The sequence below is a fragment of the Crinia signifera genome, chromosome 3 (assembly GCF_055691185.1).
Source record: "Crinia signifera chromosome 3, ASM5569118v1, whole genome shotgun sequence".
Taxonomy (NCBI): domain Eukaryota; kingdom Metazoa; phylum Chordata; class Amphibia; order Anura; family Myobatrachidae; genus Crinia; species Crinia signifera.
The window spans coordinates 68,076,970-68,100,359 of NC_139219.1; the positions used below are offsets into that span (position 1 = coordinate 68,076,970).

General features: G+C 44.9%; 1 protein-coding gene across 3 annotated transcripts in view; it reads left to right on the forward strand.

Annotated features, from left to right (window-relative positions):
• DZANK1 (double zinc ribbon and ankyrin repeat domains 1) overlaps positions 1-23,390 on the forward strand; it is a 57,185-nt gene that overhangs the window by 23,744 nt on the left and 10,051 nt on the right. The window contains exons 14-19 of one of the 3 annotated variants that reach the window (XM_083175945.1): positions 2,956-3,059; positions 5,432-5,506; positions 8,851-8,950; positions 20,485-20,582; positions 21,368-21,448; positions 22,383-22,510. In XM_083175945.1, the coding sequence (XP_083032071.1) occupies positions 2,956-3,059; positions 5,432-5,506; positions 8,851-8,950; positions 20,485-20,582; positions 21,368-21,448; positions 22,383-22,510 (586 nt within the window). Of the gene's footprint in view, positions 1-2,955; positions 3,060-5,431; positions 5,507-8,850; positions 8,951-20,484; positions 20,709-21,367; positions 21,449-22,382; positions 22,511-23,390 lie in introns of those variants that run through there. The other 2 variants (XR_014471590.1, XM_083175946.1) reach the window with 2 other exon arrangements.

Sequence of the window (23,390 nt, forward strand, 5' to 3'; positions counted from 1 at the left end):
AAAGTGTACCGTAACATGGTCAGCGGAACGGTACACTAATTAGGGGTCCACATGCCCAGGTTCTACATTGACACAAAAAAAAAGTGAAAAACTCATGCCAACCTTTTCTGTGTCAACTTTTTGTCACCGTCGACCTTGTGCATGTTAAGTTTTTTGTGTCAACCTAGACAATATCAATCTAATGACCCACACCTAGTAAATCTACCCCCTGGTGACTGTTTATGGCCATAGAGTATGCTGCAATTTTGCATGCTGGACATAGAACATAAGCATAATTATATGGCTGCAGAATGACTGTTCTAGGTGGGCATAGATATGCCTATGTGAATATATGTGCAACTCAAAATATATATATATATATATATATATATATATATATATAGATGCTGCCGTATCAAGATATACGTTAAGTATACAGATGTGGCCTGACTCATGACAAGTGCAATGAGATGACACTTGATAAATGTCTTACATGACCAAAACATCCAATTATTACAAGTATATGTCTTGAGCCTAAGCACTGTTAAATATGATGCATCTAAAGATTTGGAGAGTGCCCATTCTTTGTATCATATTATTTTGGAGTCAGTTGAACATTGGCGACTGTTGTAGTGCACCCCGATGGTGATAGTTTGAACATGAGAGCGTGGAACCCCTGAACATATATTTATTTACACTCTTTATTAATACACTGGTTCGCAGTGCTGTATATATAGCACACATTAGAACAATCCAGGTACACAGGACTGAACAGAACTGTAACTGAAGAACTAATGCAGAGCACAGGTAACATCTAGCAGCACAATTCTTAGTACATAATACAGCTAAGATAAAGGGAAGCATGAGAGTTGTCCACAAGCTACCAGGGGCAGGTTGTCAGTGGTAGAGATGAATGAACACAGGTGAGAAAAGATGGTAGGTGAGTAAGAGAGCTGTAATTGAAATGCAATAAGAGGGTGGGGAGAACAGGCGAGAAGAGGGCCCTGCTCCAAGGAGCTTACAGTCTAGATGGAGGGGGAGGCAGACAGGTGACATGAGGTGCAGAAGGCAGGAAGTGAGCATGGCCAGGACATAAGGCGGCAGGTAAGGAGAGCGGCCTTGGTACTAGGCTATTTTCCCTATAGATTGTAAGCTTGCGAGCAGGGCCCTCCTACATTTTGACTGTCTGTAAATACCCTGTTTTGTTGTATCACTGTCCCCTTTGTAAAGCGCAACGGAAAATGCTGCGCTATATAAGAAACTGTTAATAAATAAATAATAAATAGGATGGTACGCTTTGATGAACGGGTGGGTTTTCAGTGAACATTTGAAGCATTGTAAAGTCCGGGAAAGTCAAAGCACCGGAGCTTGTTCCATTGAAGGGGGGCAAAATCTTGGATATGCACATGGGATGTAGTGACCAGGGTAGAGGAGAGGCAACAGTTTAGACATATTTAAGAAATGTCTTTCTGTAACAGGAAATAGATGCCTTACTTGTATAGTGTGCTTTCTGCTTTGTGTACAAGCAGTGGCGGAACTACCGAGGGTGCAGGGGGTGCAGCTGCTATGGGGCCCGGCGGCTAGGGGGGCCCCATGGAGAGCAAGCAATCCCCTGCACCCTCCGTAGTTTTAATATTTAGTTGGAGACTCAGAGAAGCCGCCGCAGCCACTGGCCGTCTGTGCTTCACCACGCCTCCGCCACTGCAGGGCAGGTAGGGGGTGGCACCATGTACAAGGAGCCGAGCGGGGGGGTGGTGCCATGAAGAAGGAGCCAGGCGGGCGGCGGCGCAATGCAGAAGGGGGTGGCGCCGTGATGAATAATCGGCTGGGGAGTGTAGCGGCGTGCAGTGTAATTCTAGCGGGAGGGGGGGCAGCCCCACGCAGAAGGAGCCGTGCGTGGGGTGAGAGGTGGTGCACAGTGCGGAAGAAGACGGGGCGGGGGGTGGGAGGTGGTGCCGTGTGGGAGATGATGGGCTTGTAAAGAAGCAGGAGTGACACGCACGGAGCCTCCTGGTGCCCGCCCGCTTCCTGATTGACAGATGGGCCATCCACCCACGATGCCAGCTAAGTGCCTGCCTGGGACAGAAAGCATGGCTGCTGCTGGTGAGATGTACTACTGTACATAAGTGTCAAATGTTTTATTTAAAAGTTTTTTTAAATGTGTTGAATCTGTCTTATCCAAATGTAATGTTTGCTGCGATGCGGCATGCTGCGCCGGGCTGTGACTATTCACAGTCGGTGATGGGTGATCGTTCCATTAGAAACGAATGGAGCGATCACCAGTTACAAATAGTCACAGGCCGGCGCAGCATGCCGCATCGCAGCAAACATTAACATGGCTACAGTACATTGTCCTGCAGACCACACAGAGGCTTGGGGGAGCCAGCAGGGTCTGCGGGAAGCGGCTTTGCTAGGATGATGTTGCGCCAGCTGCAGACACATGGGGCTTGCTGTGCCGTGAGACTCCGCCCGCCCCTCCTCCCATTTCTCTTTAAGTTCCAGCCCCGGTGTTCTGATATTGTGTAAGGGACACTACGGTGTGTTGTATGGGGCATTGCGGTGTGTCACATAATGTGCAAGGGGCATTACGGTGTGTCGCATAATTTGTAATGGGTGTGGTATGGGGTTCCGACAGTCGGGATCCTGACAGTCATTAGCCCGACGTCGGGATCCCGACTGCCCGGACTCAGACAGCATTGCGAGTGAACAAAGCCCTTTGCGGGCTCGCTGCGCTCGCCACGCTGCGGACACAGTGGCTCGCTATGCGAGCCTCCTATTCTATTCTCCCACGTCGGGTAAATGACTATCAGGATCACGACTGTCGGGACCACATCCAGGACCCATGTGTAATGGGCATTGCCAGGGGGGGCCCCATTATAAATTTTGCTATGGGGCCCTTAAAGTTCTAGTTATGCCCCTGTGTACAAGGATTGTCATCAGAAAGAGTTATTATAGACTATAACTATACCTTTGCAGGCTATTGGAGGCAGCAGTTGGATCATATTTGCGCTCACCTACGTTGCTACACACAGAATGACTCTGATTTTAAGGCTTTAATTGGAAAACCTCGGATGGGAAGGGTAAGGAGACACAACAATGCCACTGAATGGTATTGTGTTACCTAAAATGTATGTATTCGAGTTATCATGGTCCTGTAATATAATACAATGTAGTTTAGCCATTACGTGCACTGTTTTAGATACATAACACTGATAAAACATATTTTCCTTTGTTCTCTTTTAAGATTGTCATTTTGGAAGCAGAGTACATAATACAACAAAGTAATAACAGTGAATATAAAACCGCACCATACTGAAAGCAGTTAAGGAAATAGCGCGATTTTACAGCAAATAGAGAAATCGGGAGGCCAAACTGCCAAATGTAATACTACAGACATTGTCAATGAGTTAACTAAGATAAAGGAACAGAATGAAGCGAAACAGTTGTACTGGTGGGCATAAGGGTAGCACCCTGAAAGGAAGGGAAGGACAACCGGCTAGTGCAAGAGAATAAGAGGTGATGGAAATGAAAGACCAATAACCACAGTAACAGTAAAGTTTGGCAACATTTAAAACATGTCTGAGTTTATAGGGAGCTCAAGGAGTAGTCCATGCAAAATAATTGAAATGGGGCATGGTTAAAATGGTGTTAGAGGACCAGTAATGAGAGACATGATCTCCCTGAAAAATGCAGGAATAGACTGGCACTCCTAGAAATTGGGGGCAGATAAGAACCACTTGGACCATCAAGTCTTAATAACCTCAAACCTATTTGGTCTTTATGGGGCCTACACACGGATGGCTCCATGTGTAGGGGCCATAGCGATGCGGGGCCCCGCCCGTCACTATCGCCTAGCACAGTGGTTCCCAACCCTGGTCCTCAAGTACCCCCAACAGTGCATGTTTTGCAGGTTTCCACACAGAATCACAAGTGCTATAATTAGCTCCACCTGTGGATCTTTTCAAATGTGCCTGAATAATGAGTGCACCTGCTGGGTGACCTGGAAAACGTGCACTGTTGGGGATACTTGAGGACCAGGGTTGGGAACCACTGGCCTAGCAAGTAATATCCAGCACGCTAAATTAATCTATAATCGCCAGTGTCAGGACCACTGTTCTCACCGGAGAACACTGGCCCTGATAGATGGCTTAGCACACAGCGCTGACTGCTGTGTGCTGAGCCATCTTGCTGAAGCATTAGTGATCTAGCATTGCTCAGAACGCCTCAGCATCTCCCTGTGTGTAGGCCCCTGAAGTTCTTTGTAAGGATATTCATATCAGTGCCAGAATCTCTCTGGGTATTACATTTTAACTGCACATGTGAACTGCAGTTGCAAGCTGTGACTACCCCCCCCCCCCCCCCCCACACACACACACGATTGTGACACACATCTGTTTGAGTCATCAGTCCCTTATTAGCGCCCACAAACACTCCCTGATTGTCCGTCACTTAGCAATTATATATCCTCACACATGTGCGGTGTTAAGAAGACACATGCCCACTGGCAATAAAATCCCTCCACTGTGTTCAACATAAAAACTGCGACCATCTAATAAGGCCCTTACTCAGTTTTTAAAAACTTTACAATCAATGAACAGGCTCAATGCTGTCATTATGCACTATGTGTTTTACTTCAATACGTTCCTTCAGCCACCTCTGCCCTAAAGAAGTAAACCATGTAATTACTGTATGTATGTACATAGTGCACTAATGAGTTAGGAGAAATTAGTATCATGGGTAGAGCGGTTTATGATCTATATATGTTGCGTACATGATACTTCTTATACCTTTTTAAATCCTCATTTGTTTTCCAATAGATTACTAATGTAATCCATTTGTGTATTGCAATACGGCCTTTGTCACTAATTCCTTTTCCTTTTACATTAAAATAATAATTCTTGTAGGAAACTCCCACTGATCATGTATTACATTTGTGATTTAAGACGTAATTAAAATGGGATACGGTCATTAGGTCTACAGAAACTAGGTCGACAGGCGACAAGGTCAAAATGGGTCAAGGTCGACAGGTCCTTAGGTTGACACAAGCATTAGGTCAACATGGGCAAGGTCAACAGTCAAAAGGTCGACGTGGGCTTTTTCACTGTTCTTTGAGCCGACATGTGCCGACAGGCGGTATTTCATGCTCTACCATTCACTAGGGCGTGGTGGAAGAATAAAATAGTGTAGCGAAGCATAGTGAGCGATGTGAGGGGATGCGGTGCACTTCAAACTGTGTCCATGTCGACTGTGTCGACATTCGGGGTAAAAAAAACAGTGAAAAACCCCATGTCCACCTTTTGGCTGTCGACTTTGCCCATGTCGACCTAATGCTTGTGTTGACCATATGTCCTGTCGACCTTGACCCATGTCAACCTAGACCCGTGTCGACCTAGTTGTTGTAGACCTAACAACCCACACCCAGTAAAATTGCTTTCATGTCTTTCTGTTACAGATTATATCAGCAACAATGCATGAAGATGGTTATGAAGTCAGTTTGAGGTTAAATTATGTTTTAGTAACAGACAAGGTCAGTAACATGTTTGTACATCACCAGCAGTGGCATTAATGATGTATGTATGTATAAGTGACTTAAAGGCAGGGAGGCAATGTAACAAAGCAATGAGGAAGGCTAGTCAGATGCTTGGTTGCATAGGGAGAGGAATCAGTAGCAGAAAAAAAGACGTAATAATGCCACTTTATAGGTCATTGGTACGACCTCATCTGGAATACTGTGTCCAGTTCTGGAGGCCATATCTTCAGAAGGATATAAATACATTGGAGAGTGTACAAAGAAGGGCAACTAAAATGGTTCATGGCCTACATCACAAAACTTACCTGGATAGACTAAAAGATCTTAACATGTATAGTTTGGAGCAGAGAAGGGAAAGGGGGGACATGATAGAAATCTTCAAATATATCAAGGGTTTTAACATAGTACAGGTGGGAAATTTTCTTCAAAGGAAAACAAGTAATAAAACACGAGGACATGCACTGAAACTGGAGGGAGGTAGGTTCAGGGGAAATGTTAGAAAGAATTACTTCACAGAAAGGGTAGTGGATAAGTGGAATAGCCTCCCATCAGAGGTGGTAGAGGCTAAGACAGTAGAACAATTTAAACATGCTTGGGATAGGCATATGAATATCCTTACAAAGAAATAAGGATTAAAAAGGGTTGAGTTTACCTGAAGGGTAAAAAAGGGGCAGACTAGATGGGCCAAATGGTTCTTATCTGCCGTCAAATTCTATGTTTCTATGTTTCTATGTTTCTATGTATGTATGTATGTGTAGATATATAATATATATGTTAGATTATAGAAAAATATTATCTGGGCAGACACACAAAATACAATTTTACAACAGAAAATAAATTGTTGGAAAAGTGCTCAAATCCTATGTGCCTAACCTCCGATTGGATGCACGGTCCCATGCAAATCTTATCCGGAGATCGCAAGTACTGCACATTAGTTTTATCAGATCTGGGAGGATCCGCATACAATACATGGTATGCTAAAAGGGTCGCATACGATGGCGGCTCCCCGGCAGGCAGTTACCAAGGTATCGCATGCGAGGCAGTGTATGGCCAGCGTAATACTGACACAATTACCAACGATATCGCTCATTTCAGACGTTCTGAGAGATATCGTTCAGACCCGATCGTTTATCTGGAATTTGCAGATGACTGCGAGTACATAGCCACTGCCCAGACAGATAGAAACCCATCCTTGTGCAAATCTATGAGAGTATTTCAAATGGATCGCTATTATCTGCAAATCCATATGCCATCGTCACTCACCAGCAAATGATTTTCCCAGTCTGTGCATGTGAGAAGCTCTGACCCGTCCATAAGTCTGCGACGGATACAGGCTGATTCAGGCCAGCCTTGTCCATTAGCAATCAGATTCTGTCTATCTTTTCTCTATTGCATCCTACAATATGAGCAGATGCCATATTTTTTTTTAACTATTATTTTCTTTATTTATGACTATAGTAAAAATCCACTCACCAATTGCTACTGAACAGTGTAGGTGACCATTACAATTGCAGGATACAAATAACATAGTTCACATCCACAGTAGTTAAGTAGAACAGCTGCTCTTTTACTGTAACAGTGGCATAAAACACTAGTTAACATAAAGGACGACCAACTGTAAGCCATGATGCCTACAGTCTCATTGTAGTGTAGAAAAAAACATCTAGTCGTTTGGTTCTAGAGCAGCGGTTCTCAAATGGTGGGTCCTGACCCCAAAGTGGGTCCCAACCTTCTCGGCATGGGGTTGCGACTCAATGTTGCTGACCATCAGACTGATGACTTTTCTAATGTCAGTCAGGGATTCCAGGAGTCTGAATAATCAGTTGAATTGTCTGTTAGGTCAGACTCCTCCCATCATTGTGTGCCTCCACAATGCTGCCATGTATGTGCTTTCTGCTGACTACACATGTGATGTGATGACCTTCTGCAGTAACTTGCTGGGGTCCTGTCATTATTTTAATTGTGTGATGGGGTTCCAGAGCAAAATAGTTTGAGGACCTATGTTCTATAAGAACGAGTTATGGTATCACTGTATACTCCACCTATAGTGATCATTTTTAACACTGAAGTGCATACTAAGGGCACGATTCAGAAGTGCTGAAATTGCTATTCAGCGATCTCCAGACTCCTGCACATGCACACGCAGAAGCGCGCATGCTGGAGCCCTGAAACTGCAATCACAGGAGATCGCAGCTTCAGTGCTGGCCGGGGGCAGAGTTGGGTCGGTGACGTGGTGTTGCTGTGGTGTTGGATTGGACTGGACAGCTCGGGGGGGGGGGGGGGGGGTGGCTGCATGACGTCGCACGCAGCTCCTGCAACTCGGAACATGGGGGCAGCCGTTGATGTACAAGCGTTTGCTGTGTAGCGAATGTGGTCAGTCAGTGGGGGTTTCCAGATGCATAGAAACCCACCCTGCATGTACTACTGCATGTCAAAGGCAAGTGCGGGATTTCTAGGTTGTTTCCAAATTCTTTATTTTAGAGCGAGTGTGGCCAGACCATGAATAGGACATAATTAATAATATGTATGTATATTAGTATAGGAACAGAAGGATGTGTTTAATAGGTTGACCACTATTGGTCGGCAGGCAAAAGGTTGACACGTGATAAAGGTCGACATGGTAAAAATTTCCACACGAGCAATACAGATGTAGCGCTGCTCGTCATTGCAGGGGCTGGCGGTGGATTCGCCACACGCCAGCCCCCGCCAGCATTCGGAAGGGGACATGCAACAGAGCTCCCCCCGGGTCACCGCTGCCTCACTCAGACGCTTCCACCCACCTCCCCGCCCCCCCCCCCCCCCCCCCCCCCCCCCCCCTAACCCTGGCCGTCTTCCTGAAGCAGAGACGGGCAGGGTTCCCGTCCCCCGCCGACCCAGTCAGATGTAGCGTCCGCTCGCCAGGTCTGGCGAGCCCCGGCGCTGGATGAGCGGGTCTACATCTGTATGTCGACATGAAAAAGGTTGACATGTGTTTTTCACTTTTTTTCTCAAAAAAAGGTGGGTTTTCATACTTTACTATCCAGATGGGAATAGAGTGATATTATAATAGTATTCCAAGCATAGCGAGGCACCATGCCCGAAGCACGGCCCGCGGTACACTTATACAGTGCCCATGTCGACTAATGTCAACAGACATAAAAACAAAAAACACACGGGAACCTTTTCCATGTCGACCTTTCGACCATGTCGGCATAATGCATGTCAACCTTTTTTTGTGTCGACCTATTGACTCTTGACTATTAGTGGTCCACCTAATTACTGCCGGTGCAGAAAGCTGTGATATTGTAGATGTTATTTTCTGAGATTTCTATAGTAAAACACATCCCATGTCCATGTTCTAGGACGCTGTGACTGGGAAGCCGATGAGACTGTCCAGCGACCACTTCCTGAGCAATGTGACAGAAGGCAGGGATGAGCACTATGAAAGTCACTCCAGTGTGGGTAAGCTGTGCCGTGGTGCATGTAGGATGTGATACAGGGATTCATTTGGCCATTATTCATAGTTCTGACCTCCGGAAGCGCTCCGACAGTCGGAATACAGGTGGATTTTCCAAATGTAAGTGTATTTGATTGAAAACGGCTGCAAATTCCCAATATAGCAGGTATTTGTGACCATGCAGATTCTGAGAGGCTTCAATTGGGTCAGAGATGGCTGCATTGAATAGATGTGTGCCAGTATTTCCAGTTGTCCCAAATGTCCACCCAATGTCTGCAGACTTTTCACATAACCTTAAGTGTACCCCTAACCAAGAGGGCACATGTACAAAGCAGACTTCTGTAGAGCTGGACCCGTTCAAGCCAAAAACACAGGTGCATAATGCCACCTCCACAACTAATGGTTATATATGCATGGCCCGTGGCTGTGGGTATGGTTCATAGGTTCGGCCACTATTGGTTAACTGGCCATAGGTCGACACATTGAAAATGCCGACATGCCTTAGGTTGACATGGTCAACACATGCAATGGGTCAACAGGACACTCTATAAGTGTACTGCGTTTCCTTGCGCATGGATCGCTTCGCTCGCCATGCTCCGGGCACATGCCACGCTGCGCTCGGCATATTAATAGAATCTATCTCTACGTCCACTTGGATAGTAAAGTATGATAAAACACCCTTTTTTGACACGGTGGACACTCATCATCGACATATTGCTTGTGTGTGACCTTTTGACCATGTCGACCTAAAGTATATCGAACTTTTTCATGTGTTGACTTATGGCCTGTCAACCTGCCAACTGCATGCGGTGGTTAATGTGAAATGTACAGCAAAGAATATTCATTTAATGATATGTTATATGCGTAATACATGCATGGTCCCTGCACAGTGTTACTTAGAACTAATAAAGTCTCTTCACCATGCAAAATAAACTTAAAAACAAGGGTACTAATTAAGGGCAATTAAATACAAACATATCTTCCCCTTTAAAAAAATAAAATTAAATGGCAATCTGCTTTAAAGCTGTAGACTATTTGCAAATATTAACTAATGTGGTTAATTAGCTACAGCCACACTAATAATATACACTGCTCAAAAAAATAAAGGGAACACTAACATAACACATCCTAGATCTGACTGAATGAAATATTCTTATTAAACACTTTGTTCTTTACATAGTTGAATGTGCTGACAACTAAGTCACACAAAAATTATCAATGGAAATCAAATATTAACCCATGGAGGTCTGGATTTGGAGTCACACTCAAAATTAAAGTGTAAAAACACACTGCAGGCTGATCCAATTTTGATGTAATGTTCTTAAAACAAGTCAAAATGAGGCTCAGTAGTGTGTGTGGCCTCCACGTGCCTGTATGACCTCCCTACAATGCCTGGGCATGCTCCTGATGAGGTGGAGGATGGTCTCCTGAGGGATCTCCTCCCAGACCTGGACTAATGCATCCGCCAACTCCTGGAAGTCTGTGGTGCAATGTGGCGTTGGTGGATGGAACGAAACATGATGTCCCAGATGTGCTCAATTGGATTCAGGTCTGGTGAACGGGTGGGCCAGTCCATAGCATCAATGCCTTTGTTTTGCAGGAACTGCTGACACACTCCAGCAACATGAGGTCTTGCATTAGGAGGAACCCAGGGCCACCCACACCAGAATATGGTCTCACAAGGGGTCTGAGGATTACATCTCGGTACCTAATGGCGGGATGCAGTGTAAATCTCGGCGGTCGGGATCCCGGCGTTCAGAATCCCGATCGCCGAAATCCCGATCGCCAAAATCCCAACACTTTCTCCCTCCGGGGGTGTCCAAGACACCCCCGGAGGGAGAATTAATTAGTGTGCCAAGCGTAGCGAGGCACCGGGCCCACTGCGTGGCGAGCGCATCGAGCCCGCAAGGGGAGGCGATCCACGTCCACCCCCTTGTCGGCATTTCGACCGCCGGGATTTAATACTGAATCCCCTAATGGCAGTCATGCTACCTCTGGTGAGCACATGGAGGGCTGTGCGGCCCCTCAAAGAAATTCTACCCCACACCATTACTGACCCACTGCCAAACCGGTCAGGCTGGAGGATGCTGCAGGCAGCAGAACGTTCTCCTTGGCATCTCCAGACTCTGTCACGTCTGTCACGTGCTCAGTGTGAACCTGCTTTCATCTGTGAAGAGCACAGGGCGCCAGTGGCAAATTTAACAAGAAGAAGTAGTAAGTCCCCTCCACTGGCGCCAAGAACAAAGAAATATACATCCCTCCTATTAGGATTAGGATCCTCTTCTCCGAATAGGGGGATATCACTGCATAAATATAAGTAAATACCAAACGACCCTTTTCATGGGGTCATGATCCTCTTCTCCGCCTCCGTACCACGTTTTAGTATCCAACCAAAAAATCACTGGTCAGTCCTCTCTCAGAATTAAGCCTCATGGAATATGAAGACGGTTCCCAAAAAAAAAAATTGTGGACGTATAGTGTAACACAATTTTATTGTACAATAGACATAAACATAAACGAACACAGTAAGCAGACAAATGGATGCAAATGGCCTATTACCCGTTCTGGTGGAGGTACATGGAATAAATCCAGCCCTCAATCACGCATAAGAACCAAAGGTGAATCCGGATTTCACCAAGTGGCCTTCGAGATGGTCAGGTAAAAGGTCCAGATGCCAGTCCACAGTGCCTTAGTCCAATCTGTAGAGTCCAAGCTTCAAGCGCTTTCGACCTCCACTGAGGTCTTTCTCAAGAAGAATGTGCTTAGGTCCAATCCTCATCCGTATATATACCTGGGTGTCCCAATCAGATCTTTTCATTATGAAGATTGACACTCCTTTCCTCCAATCTTAAAGGGCTAGTGGGCGGGGTATGGTTAATACATAATGGCACCGATCAAAATAGAAATTCCGGCCGTAAAACCACGTGTTATGACCGGAAGTTGAAGTCCGGCGTGTGACCTCACTTCCGGTCAGCGGCTCGTGTACCTCCGGTCAGCGTCCCCAACAAGGCACCGGCTGTGTGGTTCCTAGAGGGAACAAGTTCCCCGGACTTCCGTGATGTGTGTCTAGCGCTGGACGCGGTCTGTAGGCATCGCGTCCAGACGTCACTTCCGGTCTTTGCGTAACCCTTTATTTGTCCGTGGATAACAGAGCACAGTTGTACTTGTGTTCCTTCACATAGTGATTCCGGGCCTGGTCTTTATATAAGATATGTGGGCATCAATATTTGAAAATGGTTTAGGTGCCCAGTGTACAGGATCCCGGATCATTTTCAGTGTTCGATGGATCAATCATTGGTCATTGCCTAATGATTAAAAAATCCCCATAATAAAGGGATGACAACAATTAGTAAAACACATAAAAACAATTAAAAAACAAACAATATAATTAAAAAAGTTCCTTTAAAAAACATATAAAATCATATAGCAGCAAAAAACATATATAGCAGCAGGAGGAAACTGAAAATTTAAAACCTTGAGTAATACTCATAAAAAACATTTAACCTCAAAGTCACTATTGAGGCCTCCTGGTTTGAGGGTATTATAGTTATAAATACATTTCATCTCTTCTTGTGCTAAAATTGTAGGCAGATTCCTATTTCTGATATTGACTGATATTTGTTTCATATAGAAAAACCTGACTATTGAATTGGGTGAAGAGTTATGTGTATTTTTAAAATGGTAGGACAGGGAATGGGATTCCAGGCCCTTCTTGATGTTATTCAAATGTTCTCCCAGTCGAACTTTGAAGGGTCTGGAAGTCCTACCAATGTAAAACAGGTGGCAGGAGCACTCAATGGCGTAGATTACGTTCCTACTATTACACGTCATAAATTGCTCAAAGGTATGACTGGTGCCATTGATCTCAAATTTTTCATATTTGGTCATGCCATTGTTTTTGATGGTCTTGCATACAATGCACCCACCACATCTGTGGAAACCTTTGGTGCCAATAGTCCCTTTCGGTTTAATAGAAATCAGTGCACTTTGTTCAACTTTAGTCCTGATAGTTGGTGCTTTTCTATATACAAATTTGGGGTGTGTTGGGAGGTGAGTCCCTAAAATAGGGTCTTTCTTCAGGATGTTCCAATTCTTTTTGAAAGCCTTCTCAATTGATTTATGTTGGGCATTAAAGCCTGTAATAAATGCCCATTTGAAATAGTTATTTGTGGGTATTTCTTTTGTGTTATTACTCAAAAGGTCATTACGATTAATCTGATCAGTGATCTCAATTTTTTCTCTAATAAAATCAGAATCATACCCACTCTTAATAAATCTTTGAGCCATATTGGTTGCTTGCTCCTTATAGATAGTGTCATCTGTGCAGTTTCTTTTTAATCGTTTAAACTGACCACCAGGTATGGCATTAAGCCATTGGGAATGATGACAGCTGTCGTGTGGAATATAGGCTAAGCAGTCGGTGGGCTTAGTAAAAGTTTTTGTTTTTAAAAGGCCATCTTCAATAAAAACAGTGGTGTGTAAAAAGTCTACTGTATTTTTGCTAACATTAAAAGTGAGTTCTATATTACGTCCATTGGTATTTAAATACTGACAGAAGGAGTCCAGTTCAGATTCGCTGCCATTCCAAAAAAAGATAATGTCATCAATATAACGTTTCCAGGACACCAGATTCCCCCATAAGGATTGTTAGTCCAAATAAAATCACGCTCCCACAACCCCATAAAAATATTCGCGTAGCTTGGGGCGAATCTGGTGCCCATGGCAGTCCCTGTTTTCTGAAGATAAAAACAGTCCTGGAATAAAAAGTGGTACTCTTTACCTAGAAGGGCGCCCGTCGCGGGCATCGCGGGTACATTTATGTATGGCCGCGACGCGACCGACGCGATGCCCGCGATTTCCCATTGAAACCAATGTTAAACTTTGAAATCGTGTCGGTCGCGTCGCGGCCGTCCATAAATGTACCCGCGATGCCCGCGACGCGATGCTCCCGATTTCCCATAGGAATCAATGTTAAAAGGCGCGATGGACCCGATTTTACTGTTAAATGGCTCAATCCACCCGATTTGGCCATAGGAATCAATGTTAAATGGGCCACAGAGCCCATTAACCCTTAAATGTCCCCCCAAATTTTTAACGCCACCCCACGATCCACGCCAACCCGAAGCGTGGCGAGCGCAGCGAGCCCGCGAGGGGCGGCGGTACGCGTCCTCCGACCTTTTCATGCCCTACTATCCACTAGGGCGTGGTGTGAGAATATAATAGTGTGGCGAGCGCAGCGAGCCACCGAGCCCGAAGCGTGGCGAGCGGACGCGGATACCTTCACAGGTAGACGCGTCCCCTCGCGGGCTTCACAGGTGTTCGTGGCGAGGTGGACACCTGTGAAGCCCGCGAGGGGACTCGTCTACCTGTGAAGGGTATCCGCGTCCCCTCGCGGGGCGCGCTGCGCTCGCCACGCTTCGGGCTCGGTGGCTCGCTGCGCTCGCCACACTATTATATTCTCACACCACGCCCTAGTGGATAGTAGGGCATGAAAAGGTCGGAGGACGCGTACCGCCGCCCCTCGCGGGCTCGCTGCGCTCGCCACGCTTCGGGTTGGCGTGGATCGTGGGGTGGCGTTAAACATTTGGGGGGACATTTAAGGGTTAATTTGGCCTATTTGGTCCCAAATCGGGTCCATTGAGGCATTTAACAGTAAAATCGCGGTCAATCAGCCGTTTTAACATTGTTCCCTATGGGAAAATCGCGGTGATCGCGGTCATCCCGATTTACCCGCGATGACCGCGATTTTTACACCCGATCACCGCGATTTCAATCGCTGGCGCCCTTCTAGGTAAAGAGTACCTAAAAAGTAATTATTATTTAAAATAAAACTGACTCCTTCCGATAACATTTTTTGTAAATTTTGATTTAGGTCACTGGTTTGTAAATATTCGTTGATGGCATGTATCCCGTCTTGATGTTCTATGATGGTATACAGAGACTTAACATCCGCAGTGACCATTATCTCCTCTGTGACTCTTATTGTGGGTAGGATATTTAAAAGAGTTTTGGTATCTTTTAAGTGGGACTGATTATTTAAAGCCAACGGTTGTAGGTGGAAATCTATATATTCTGATAAATTAGCTGTTAAAGAGTTTGTGCCCGACACTAAAGGTCGTCCCGGTGGATGTGAGATACTCTTATGTACCTTGGGCAATAGATAAATGACGGGAATGGATGGTTCCATATTTAAAATAAATTTATAGGTATTTTCATCCAATGTCCCCTTTTGTTTAAATTTATCTAGCAAGGTCCCTAATTTCTTTAACATATTATCAGTGGGATCTCCCCTTAATTTGTGGTAAGTGGTTTTGTCATCCACTTGTGTGAGTACTTCATTAATATATACCAGGATTTGTCCTGGTATATATGACCAACCTTCTAGTTGGTCACCCACCTCGGGCAGCCCCTAAGCGCACCATTCAATAACTTTCAGAATTTTTGCTCTAGTGTCAGTGGCAAATTTGTCAATCTTGGTGTTCTCTGGCAAATGCCAAACGTCCCCCTGTGGATGTCGGGCCCTCATACCACCCTCATTGAGTCTGTTTCTGACTGTTTGAGTAGTCACATGCACATTTGTGGCCTGCTGGAGGTCATTTTGCAGGACTCTGGCAGTGCTCCTCTTGTTCCTCCTTGCACAAAGGCGGAGGTAGCGGTCCTGCTGCTGGGTTGTTACCCTCCTACGGCCTCCTCCACTTCTCCTGATGTACTGGCCTGTCTCCTGGTACCGCCTCCATACTCTGAACACTACGCTGACAGATACAGTAAACCTTCTTGCCACAGCTCGCATTGATGTGCCATCCTGGATGAGCTGCACTACCTGAGCCACTTGTGTGGGTTGTAGATTCCGTCTCATGCTACCACTAGAGTGAAAGCACCGCCAGCTTTCAGAAGTGACCAAAACATCAGCCAGAAAGCATAGGAGCTGAGAAGTGGTCTGTGGTCACCACCTGCAGAACAACTCCTTTATTGGGGGTGTCTTGCTAATTGCCTATAATTTCCAACTGTTGTCTATTGCACAACAGCATGCGGAATTGATTGTCAATCAGTGTTGCTTCCTAAGTGGACAATTTGATTTCACAGAAGTTACATTGTGTTGTTTAAGTTATCCCTTTATTTATTTTTTTGAGCAGTGTAGTTGTAGTATCAGTGGGAGGGATAGACACAGTCAGCCAATCAGAAGCAACAACAAGCTGTCATACTCAATGCGTATTGTGCACTCACAAGTTATATGTCTTCAGTCAGGAGCATTTTTCTTGTCTGCATGGAACAAATGATGTGCATACACCCTTATTGTACTTCAAATGTAGAAGGAGATGAAGTGCAAGCGCAACCTATCTGCAATGAGGCATAAGTGCAAGATGCATCCAAATCTGCAGGGTGTGGCTGGGCAATAATTCTCTGGGCACACCCCTGGATGGGTGCCATAAAATGCCTTTCTTTTGTACTAAGCTCCTAAATTAGGAGTGCCGCAAGATCATTTTAATATTCTAAAAAAATGTAAAGCATATAGAATTAACTATAAAAAGGAAACCCTTTGTACTGATGCCATTCCTCAGTACTGTGAGACCCTGTGAGGATAGATGTGAGGCTCTCAGTCTGCACTGCAAAACTCACATGTGAGAATAAGCTCCACAATAGTTACAGTATGGGAGTGAGTAAGAGCGCAGTATGGCAGTAAGAGCGCAGTATGGCAGTGAGTAAGAGCGCAGCTTATGCTGACTATCTGCACAGCTGCAGTGACATAATACTATAAAATCATCCCATGTAGCTTAGCAAACCCATACTTATTGGAGTATGTCTACATACACAGCACTGCCAAATGGGATTTTGTACCACACTTTGGCTGGTTTTTTTTTTCCTGTTAAAAAAAATAGGCATTTTGTGGGCTGAATTAATATTTGTTAATAATAAGGCTGGTGATAGAAGGAGAAGCGGAGAGGCTGAGAGCTTTGTAGTTGGGGTTAGGTTAGTTTGTATGATATTCTGAGTGTTATAAGGCGACAATGAGCGATGAGAGAGAAAATATTACATAGGCAGTACAGTTTTCGGACAGACTGAAGGATTTGGGATATGGTGCCCTCTCATCATCCCCCTTGTTTTAGCATATTTTCTGTAGTGTAGTGGTTGAGTACTGGTGCGCTCAGTGATAGGAAATACTGGTGATGGATCTGTAAGTATTGTTTTCCTGGTAGCACACCATGTACACTAGGTCCACACACACACACACACTGATGTCCGGCAGACGACGATGAACGATCCATTATAATTCACCACCCTGAACGAGTAGTTGTGAATCGTTTTATATTGTCTAATATGTATGCTTTCAACGATGACCGACGTTGCGCGTACCCACGGATTGTTAACAACCATAACCATCGTCCATGCATGCAGGTCAATTTGGCTATGGTCGTTAACATCGTACAGGGTGAAGGGGGTTGCCAGGGGTTCATCGTCCAGCATCGATCGCCGCCGTTCTTCTGAATTAGAGTGGTAGTACACTTTCCCCTTGAAGGGAGAAAGTGAACGATGGTCGCTAACGGTGTGTCGTTAATGACACATTGTTGTGTGTGTATGGGCCTTAAGGACAATTGAAACGCCTCCTTACCAATGTTTAGTTATCTGGGAAGGACCAGTACCAAGCGCCTTCAGCACTGAAAGCATTAAAGACAACTTTCTTTCACTTTCCTTTTCCCGAAGACGCTTCAAAAAGCAACTGTATTTTATAAAATGTTCTATTATGAATGGTATGTTTATGAACCTACTATATCAAAGCAATGCTTTGGAATAGATTTGGCCCATTAATTGTGTTTGCTGTAAATAAATAATTATGGGATCATAATAATCCATCACACAACACAATAGGCGATCACAGACCAAAGAGCTATTCTAACAATGTGTTTGCTGACTATAGAGCTTTGTGCCCTTTTAGTGACATTGTTTTTTCCATGGCAAATATTGACTTGGGCATTATTCTGGATATGTCTGCTCTGAGCACTAGGGATAAACCTCCTGCGGAGGGTGTGAGATGTTTAGAAACTAATACAGGTATGTACATAACATTTTTTTAGCTCCCTGTGTCTCTATAGTTCTTCCAGATTATCATTTGTTGATGAGCCATAGGGCGGTAGTTAATCCCGCCCACTATTTCCACCTGCGGAAATAGCGCCTGCCGCCTATTCAATGCTTCCATTTCCGACAGCATTGAAGGCAGAGTAAGACAAAACAGATCCGACTTTAAAACAGCTCGGATCTGTTTTGTCGGAAACAGCCGCGGATTGCTGAATTCACAGCTGGGTTTTTTTTCCGACAATCCGCAGCCGTTTTTGCCCAACACGCCCACTTTCCAACACTTGACAGCCGGAACATTGTTTATCCCACAATTTTTTCAGCGCAGTGACACAACATTTTATTTCAGCCGGAACATTGAATTCCGGCTTTGGAGTTACAATTCAGCTGAGCAAATACGGCCCGGGATTCCGACTGATGGGATTTTCCGACAGTGGAAATCACGGATTGAGTACCCCCATAATGCGAGAAATTCCCTTATAATGCTTTATATAAATATGATAAGAAGCGGTGCTCTACATGTCAGCAGCGCTGCTTTAGTCCCCAACTCACTGTGAGTAGCAGCAGTGGTTACTAAAACACTGGGGCAACTCAGTATTGCTCTAGTGTGGAGGCCCCAGTGATCCCCATCACCGCTACTTTTAAAGCACTGAAATTAAGCACTGCTGAATATGACTAGAGCGCATGTGGAAAGGGAGCCGTACAGGGCCCCAGGGGCCAGGTGCACCCAAATACACACATTGCACCTTACCAGTCCATAGTCCCATGTCAGCAGAAATCACCAGGAAAGGGCGTGGAAGATATTTTCCTCGCAAAAGACCCTGTCCTCTATTAAACTGCCCCCTGATGAAAACTATAGTAAGCGCTACACAAGGGTAAAACTGCAGAGAAGTGTCTCGCTAGAAGACTTAGGGAGCCCGGTACATATTGCTATGGGGCCCACAAACATCTGAGCTACTCGGGTTACTGAGTAATATGACCAGGTGAACTGGGGGTCATCCGACCTGTAGCTATAGAGAGCGAGCTCAACGTGGCCTTGGTGATGTCATCATCTTGCGCCAGCAATATCCCGGGTCCACCCTGCAGTGTGAACAGGTTCAAGTCACTGTGATACAGTTGGAAACCTGTGTTCAGTGACCTAGGCTGGACCCAGTATTGCAGTGTAAAAGGGGTACAAGTTGCTATACTCAAAGTCGCCGCTTCTTCAGCAGGTTTGTCTGTAATATAAAATAAAAAACATGAGCAGCTTAGTAAATGTACCCCATAGTCTCAAATAAAGAACCTTCTAGTGTAGTGCAGCATCAAACACCTCAAATAAAATGAAGGATAAGACTTCTCACCCTATAGCTAGATCAATGTGATTTTGTAATTGAGAAATAAAGGTCAGCATCCACGAGTAGAGCAGGAGTGGGGAATGTGGTACTCCAGATGCTCTGGAACTATACTTCCCCACATGCCTTGCCACAGTTTTATCATGCCATGTGGCATGGCTTTCTGGGATGTGTAGTTCCACAAAAAAAAAAAACTTGACAGACAATTTGGCATATGTAATGGGGTCTGAGTTGACCAGAGGAGCGGGATAATGGCTGATCTTGGTCATTTAGTATTTTAAAGAGGCAATCACTTAAAACCTGGTTTTGCCTTGTAAATGGAAAAAAAAAATATATATATATATATATATATATATATATATATATATATATATATATATATTGTCTGGCATCCCACACATCCGGCAAACATCAGACCCTATTACATATCCCCCTATAAGCGGAGAGGCAATGTACCAAATAATAGTAAAGTAATTGTCAAATCCCCTTAGTCCCCAGAAAATCAGCTGTTTCTGGTCTCATAGGCTGTATTCTATTTTAACCCCTTGGGAAGATTCTGCCAATGCCCTGGGAGTAAACCACGAGTTATTAATAACTGATCAATTCAACAAAAACATTTATGGATAGAAGAGAAGGAGTGGGCAGATGTTTGAGGAGGTGCAGTCCTTAAGATTCTTTAACGCCCATACAGGCAATATTGGCAAGGGACATAACATGATCCAAGAGGGTAGGAGCTTCTGGTCACTTGAGTTAAGGTAAATGTAAAGTACTTGTGAATTGGAGGTTGTGCCCACCTGAAACCCCCAATTGAACACGTTAGAAGGATATATCGCATGTGTCCCTACTGGCATTTACGCTGCTTGGTCACACTTTTGCAGCTATGAAGATTGGCTACAACATCTCATTAGAAGCCAGGCTGTGGTGTTATAAATAGCAACAGCACAACCACCACCATTGCGCGCAGGCTACAGGGGCATTGTAAGATATGTACATTGGTTTTTGTTTGTTCATTAAGTCTTCTTGAGTAACTGATTTAAAATAAGTAGAATCTGAATGTAATGTTTTCCCATTACTCCCCTTCTCGGCCTGCCACTAATATGTAGAAGTAGCATTGTGTAACATACATGTATTCCCTACAGCAAGTGAGGATGGGCTAAGTGCCAGAAGCAACGGTATAAAAGCAAAACGATCCAAGAGGAAGAACAGGAAACCTCTACAGAAAGAAGCTCGACTTCCTGTATGTATCAGATAAGTGATGATGACCAAACAAGAGCCAATCAAAAATGAATAGTAATCTACAATGAACCACATGAGATGTTTTACAACCCTAGGGCAGTTATAGAGCTGGTAACAGAGATGTAAGGTAGTTCCTTCTGTATGGTTGTCTTGTTTTATACTGTTAGTCTGATTTCACATAGGGATGGCCATCGATGGTTTTTGGCCAATGTCGAATAGTTTTTCCATCGAGAACCAGATGGTTTCCCACCATCAATGTCAAGCTTAAACGAATAGTTTTGTTTTTGCTTTTTCCCCAAGGGGTCAGGACACGGAGCATAGCTCCACCCCCGACATCTGCAAAGCCCTGCCCCCATATACGAGGGGGGGGGGGGGGGTATATTACTGGTTAATTACAGTTTTGTACTTTTCACAACAGGTTCAATGTGAAAGTTACAAAAACGGTAATTAACCAGTAATATACCGTTTACTACATGCAGTGGGAAAGGGGTTAAACCCTGCTTTGACCCGCTTAAAGAAACGTTTCAAAAAAAGGGTCAAAGCAGGTTTGGCAGTGGGAGAGCAGCATAAGGCATAGTTTTGGGGGTCATGATGTTCTGATTGTCAAATGTTGCTGAAACAAGAATATCATCATCAGTCTGTTGTGTACTTGACTTAGAACAACTTTTTGGAGATAGAATTTGAATTGGTTTCTTTTAGAATGGAATTTTATTGAAATTGTGCATTTACATAATCATGTTTACGTAGTCTTCTTCCCCAATATTTTAACCACAATATGAAATACAGCCTGAAGACCGCAAGCTTCTCAAGGAAGTTGGACCGCAGGGTGAAGGGAGGATTTCTGCTGTAGAGGAGCTCTTGGATGAGGTACAGTGAAACCTTTTTCATGTGTCAACATAAGGCCTGTCAACCTTCAATGGTTGACCTACTGCATGTCAATCTCTTGACTGTCGACCAGTTGGATTATTTAAACACATTTTGATCAGAAATGATGCTTGGCACAGCTGAGCCGCAGAGGCTGTTTGGCACGACTGAGGCCAGTGTATGAGAACTGGCCTCAATAGTAAGTAGCTTAGAAAACTGAAAAAGTTTTACTTATTTAATTTCAAATCAATATTTCAGATTAGAGAGATACTGAACGATATAGAATGGTGACAATTCCTGTAGCCTGTGCACTTGCTTCAGCACGGTCAGAATATCCCTAAGCATTGATGGTCACATTAAAGCAGGGATGGGGAACCTTCGGCCCTCCAGCTGCTGTTGAACTACACATACCAGAATGCTGTGCTACAGTTTTAGCATGGCCAAATAGAAAAACTGTAGCAGTGCATGCTGGGATGTGTAGTTCAGCAGCAGCTGGAGGGCTAAAGGTTCCATGCATTAAAAGGTGTGTTCAATGCTGCTCGGGAGCAGTGGCAAGGGGGGTTTGTATGGGGAGGATGGCTTTTTTGGTGAGGAAAAGCCATCCTTGCCATCCAGCCCTCTCACCGGCTGCTCTCCGTATTCTATGTTCTGGGGAAATCCTTCCCATCAGATAAACGGCGAGATTTTCCCAGAACAGGGAGGTTCGCCGCAACAGTGAGCCTGCTGCATATAGCACTTGCCGTTTCCACCTCGCTGAAAAGATCCAGCGTGGTAAAAACCGCAAGTGAAGGGGGGGGGGGGGGGGGGGGGGGGGAGGCTGTTGAATAACCTGTGAGCTATGATGGTGAGCTATTGGCAGTGCTCGCCGTCATAGCTCCCCATTTGGCATTGAATACACCCCTAAGTATTTAATATAATACATTCTGCTTGTTCATAGGGTGCAGATCCTAATTGCAATGACAATGATGACCGTCCTGTACTGACAGTGGCAGTACTCAATAAACATGACAAAGTCATACCAGTCTTGGTGCAGAAAGGAGCAGACATAGACCAGCAGTCTGGACAGTAAGTATATTTTAATATTTTCAACTTTTGTAAAATGATAATAAAATGACACTAAAGATTTTGCAGAAATATATATACAATAAAATGTTAACCTGCAATCCTATATGCCAGGGGTTATCAAACTCGTCCTCAGGACCCCACACAGTTCACGTTTTCCAAGTCACCCGGCATGTGCAAAGCTGCATTCATTACTCGTGGACACATTTGAAAAGATCCACAGGTGGAGCTAATTATTTCACCTGTAATTCTGTGAGGAGACCTGCAAAACATTGTGTGAGGTCCCGAGGGCTGAGTTTGAGATCCTTTGCTCTATGGGATGTTAATCTTAAAGCCCTTATGAAAGTCCTCACTCCTGATTATCTTTCAATTCCTTAATGTCACTCCGAGCAAAACAATATAAAAAATTAATAAAATTCATAGTGTAGGCTTCCGGTTCCGCCTTGGATGCGTGCAGAAGCTGACTGAGAGAGCTCCGTGCATACCCCGACCAACCCACCGTTACAGTGCCGCTGCGGCGGTCACAACAGGCTGTAATAGCCACCGCAGAGTGCCCGGTACCTGTTACCAGTAGATGGACCGATTTCTGACTGCCCAGATGCCGGGGAAATCAAGTAAAACCCGAACGGAACGCCGCGCCACCGAATCCAATATGGCGCCGGCAGAACTGAATGCGCAGCCCAGCCGCGAGGAGGATTCCTCAGCCACCGCGTCTTCTCTGCCCTCATCACAGGACAGTCGCAGGTCAGTACTGGACCCCCTTACCCCAGGGGACACCCCTGTCACCTACAGGGAAGTAGTACACGCGATCCAGGAAACCATGGGTCCTTTAATGGAGGCGCAAGCTGCCAAACTAGATAGAGCTGTTTTGGACATCAAGTCT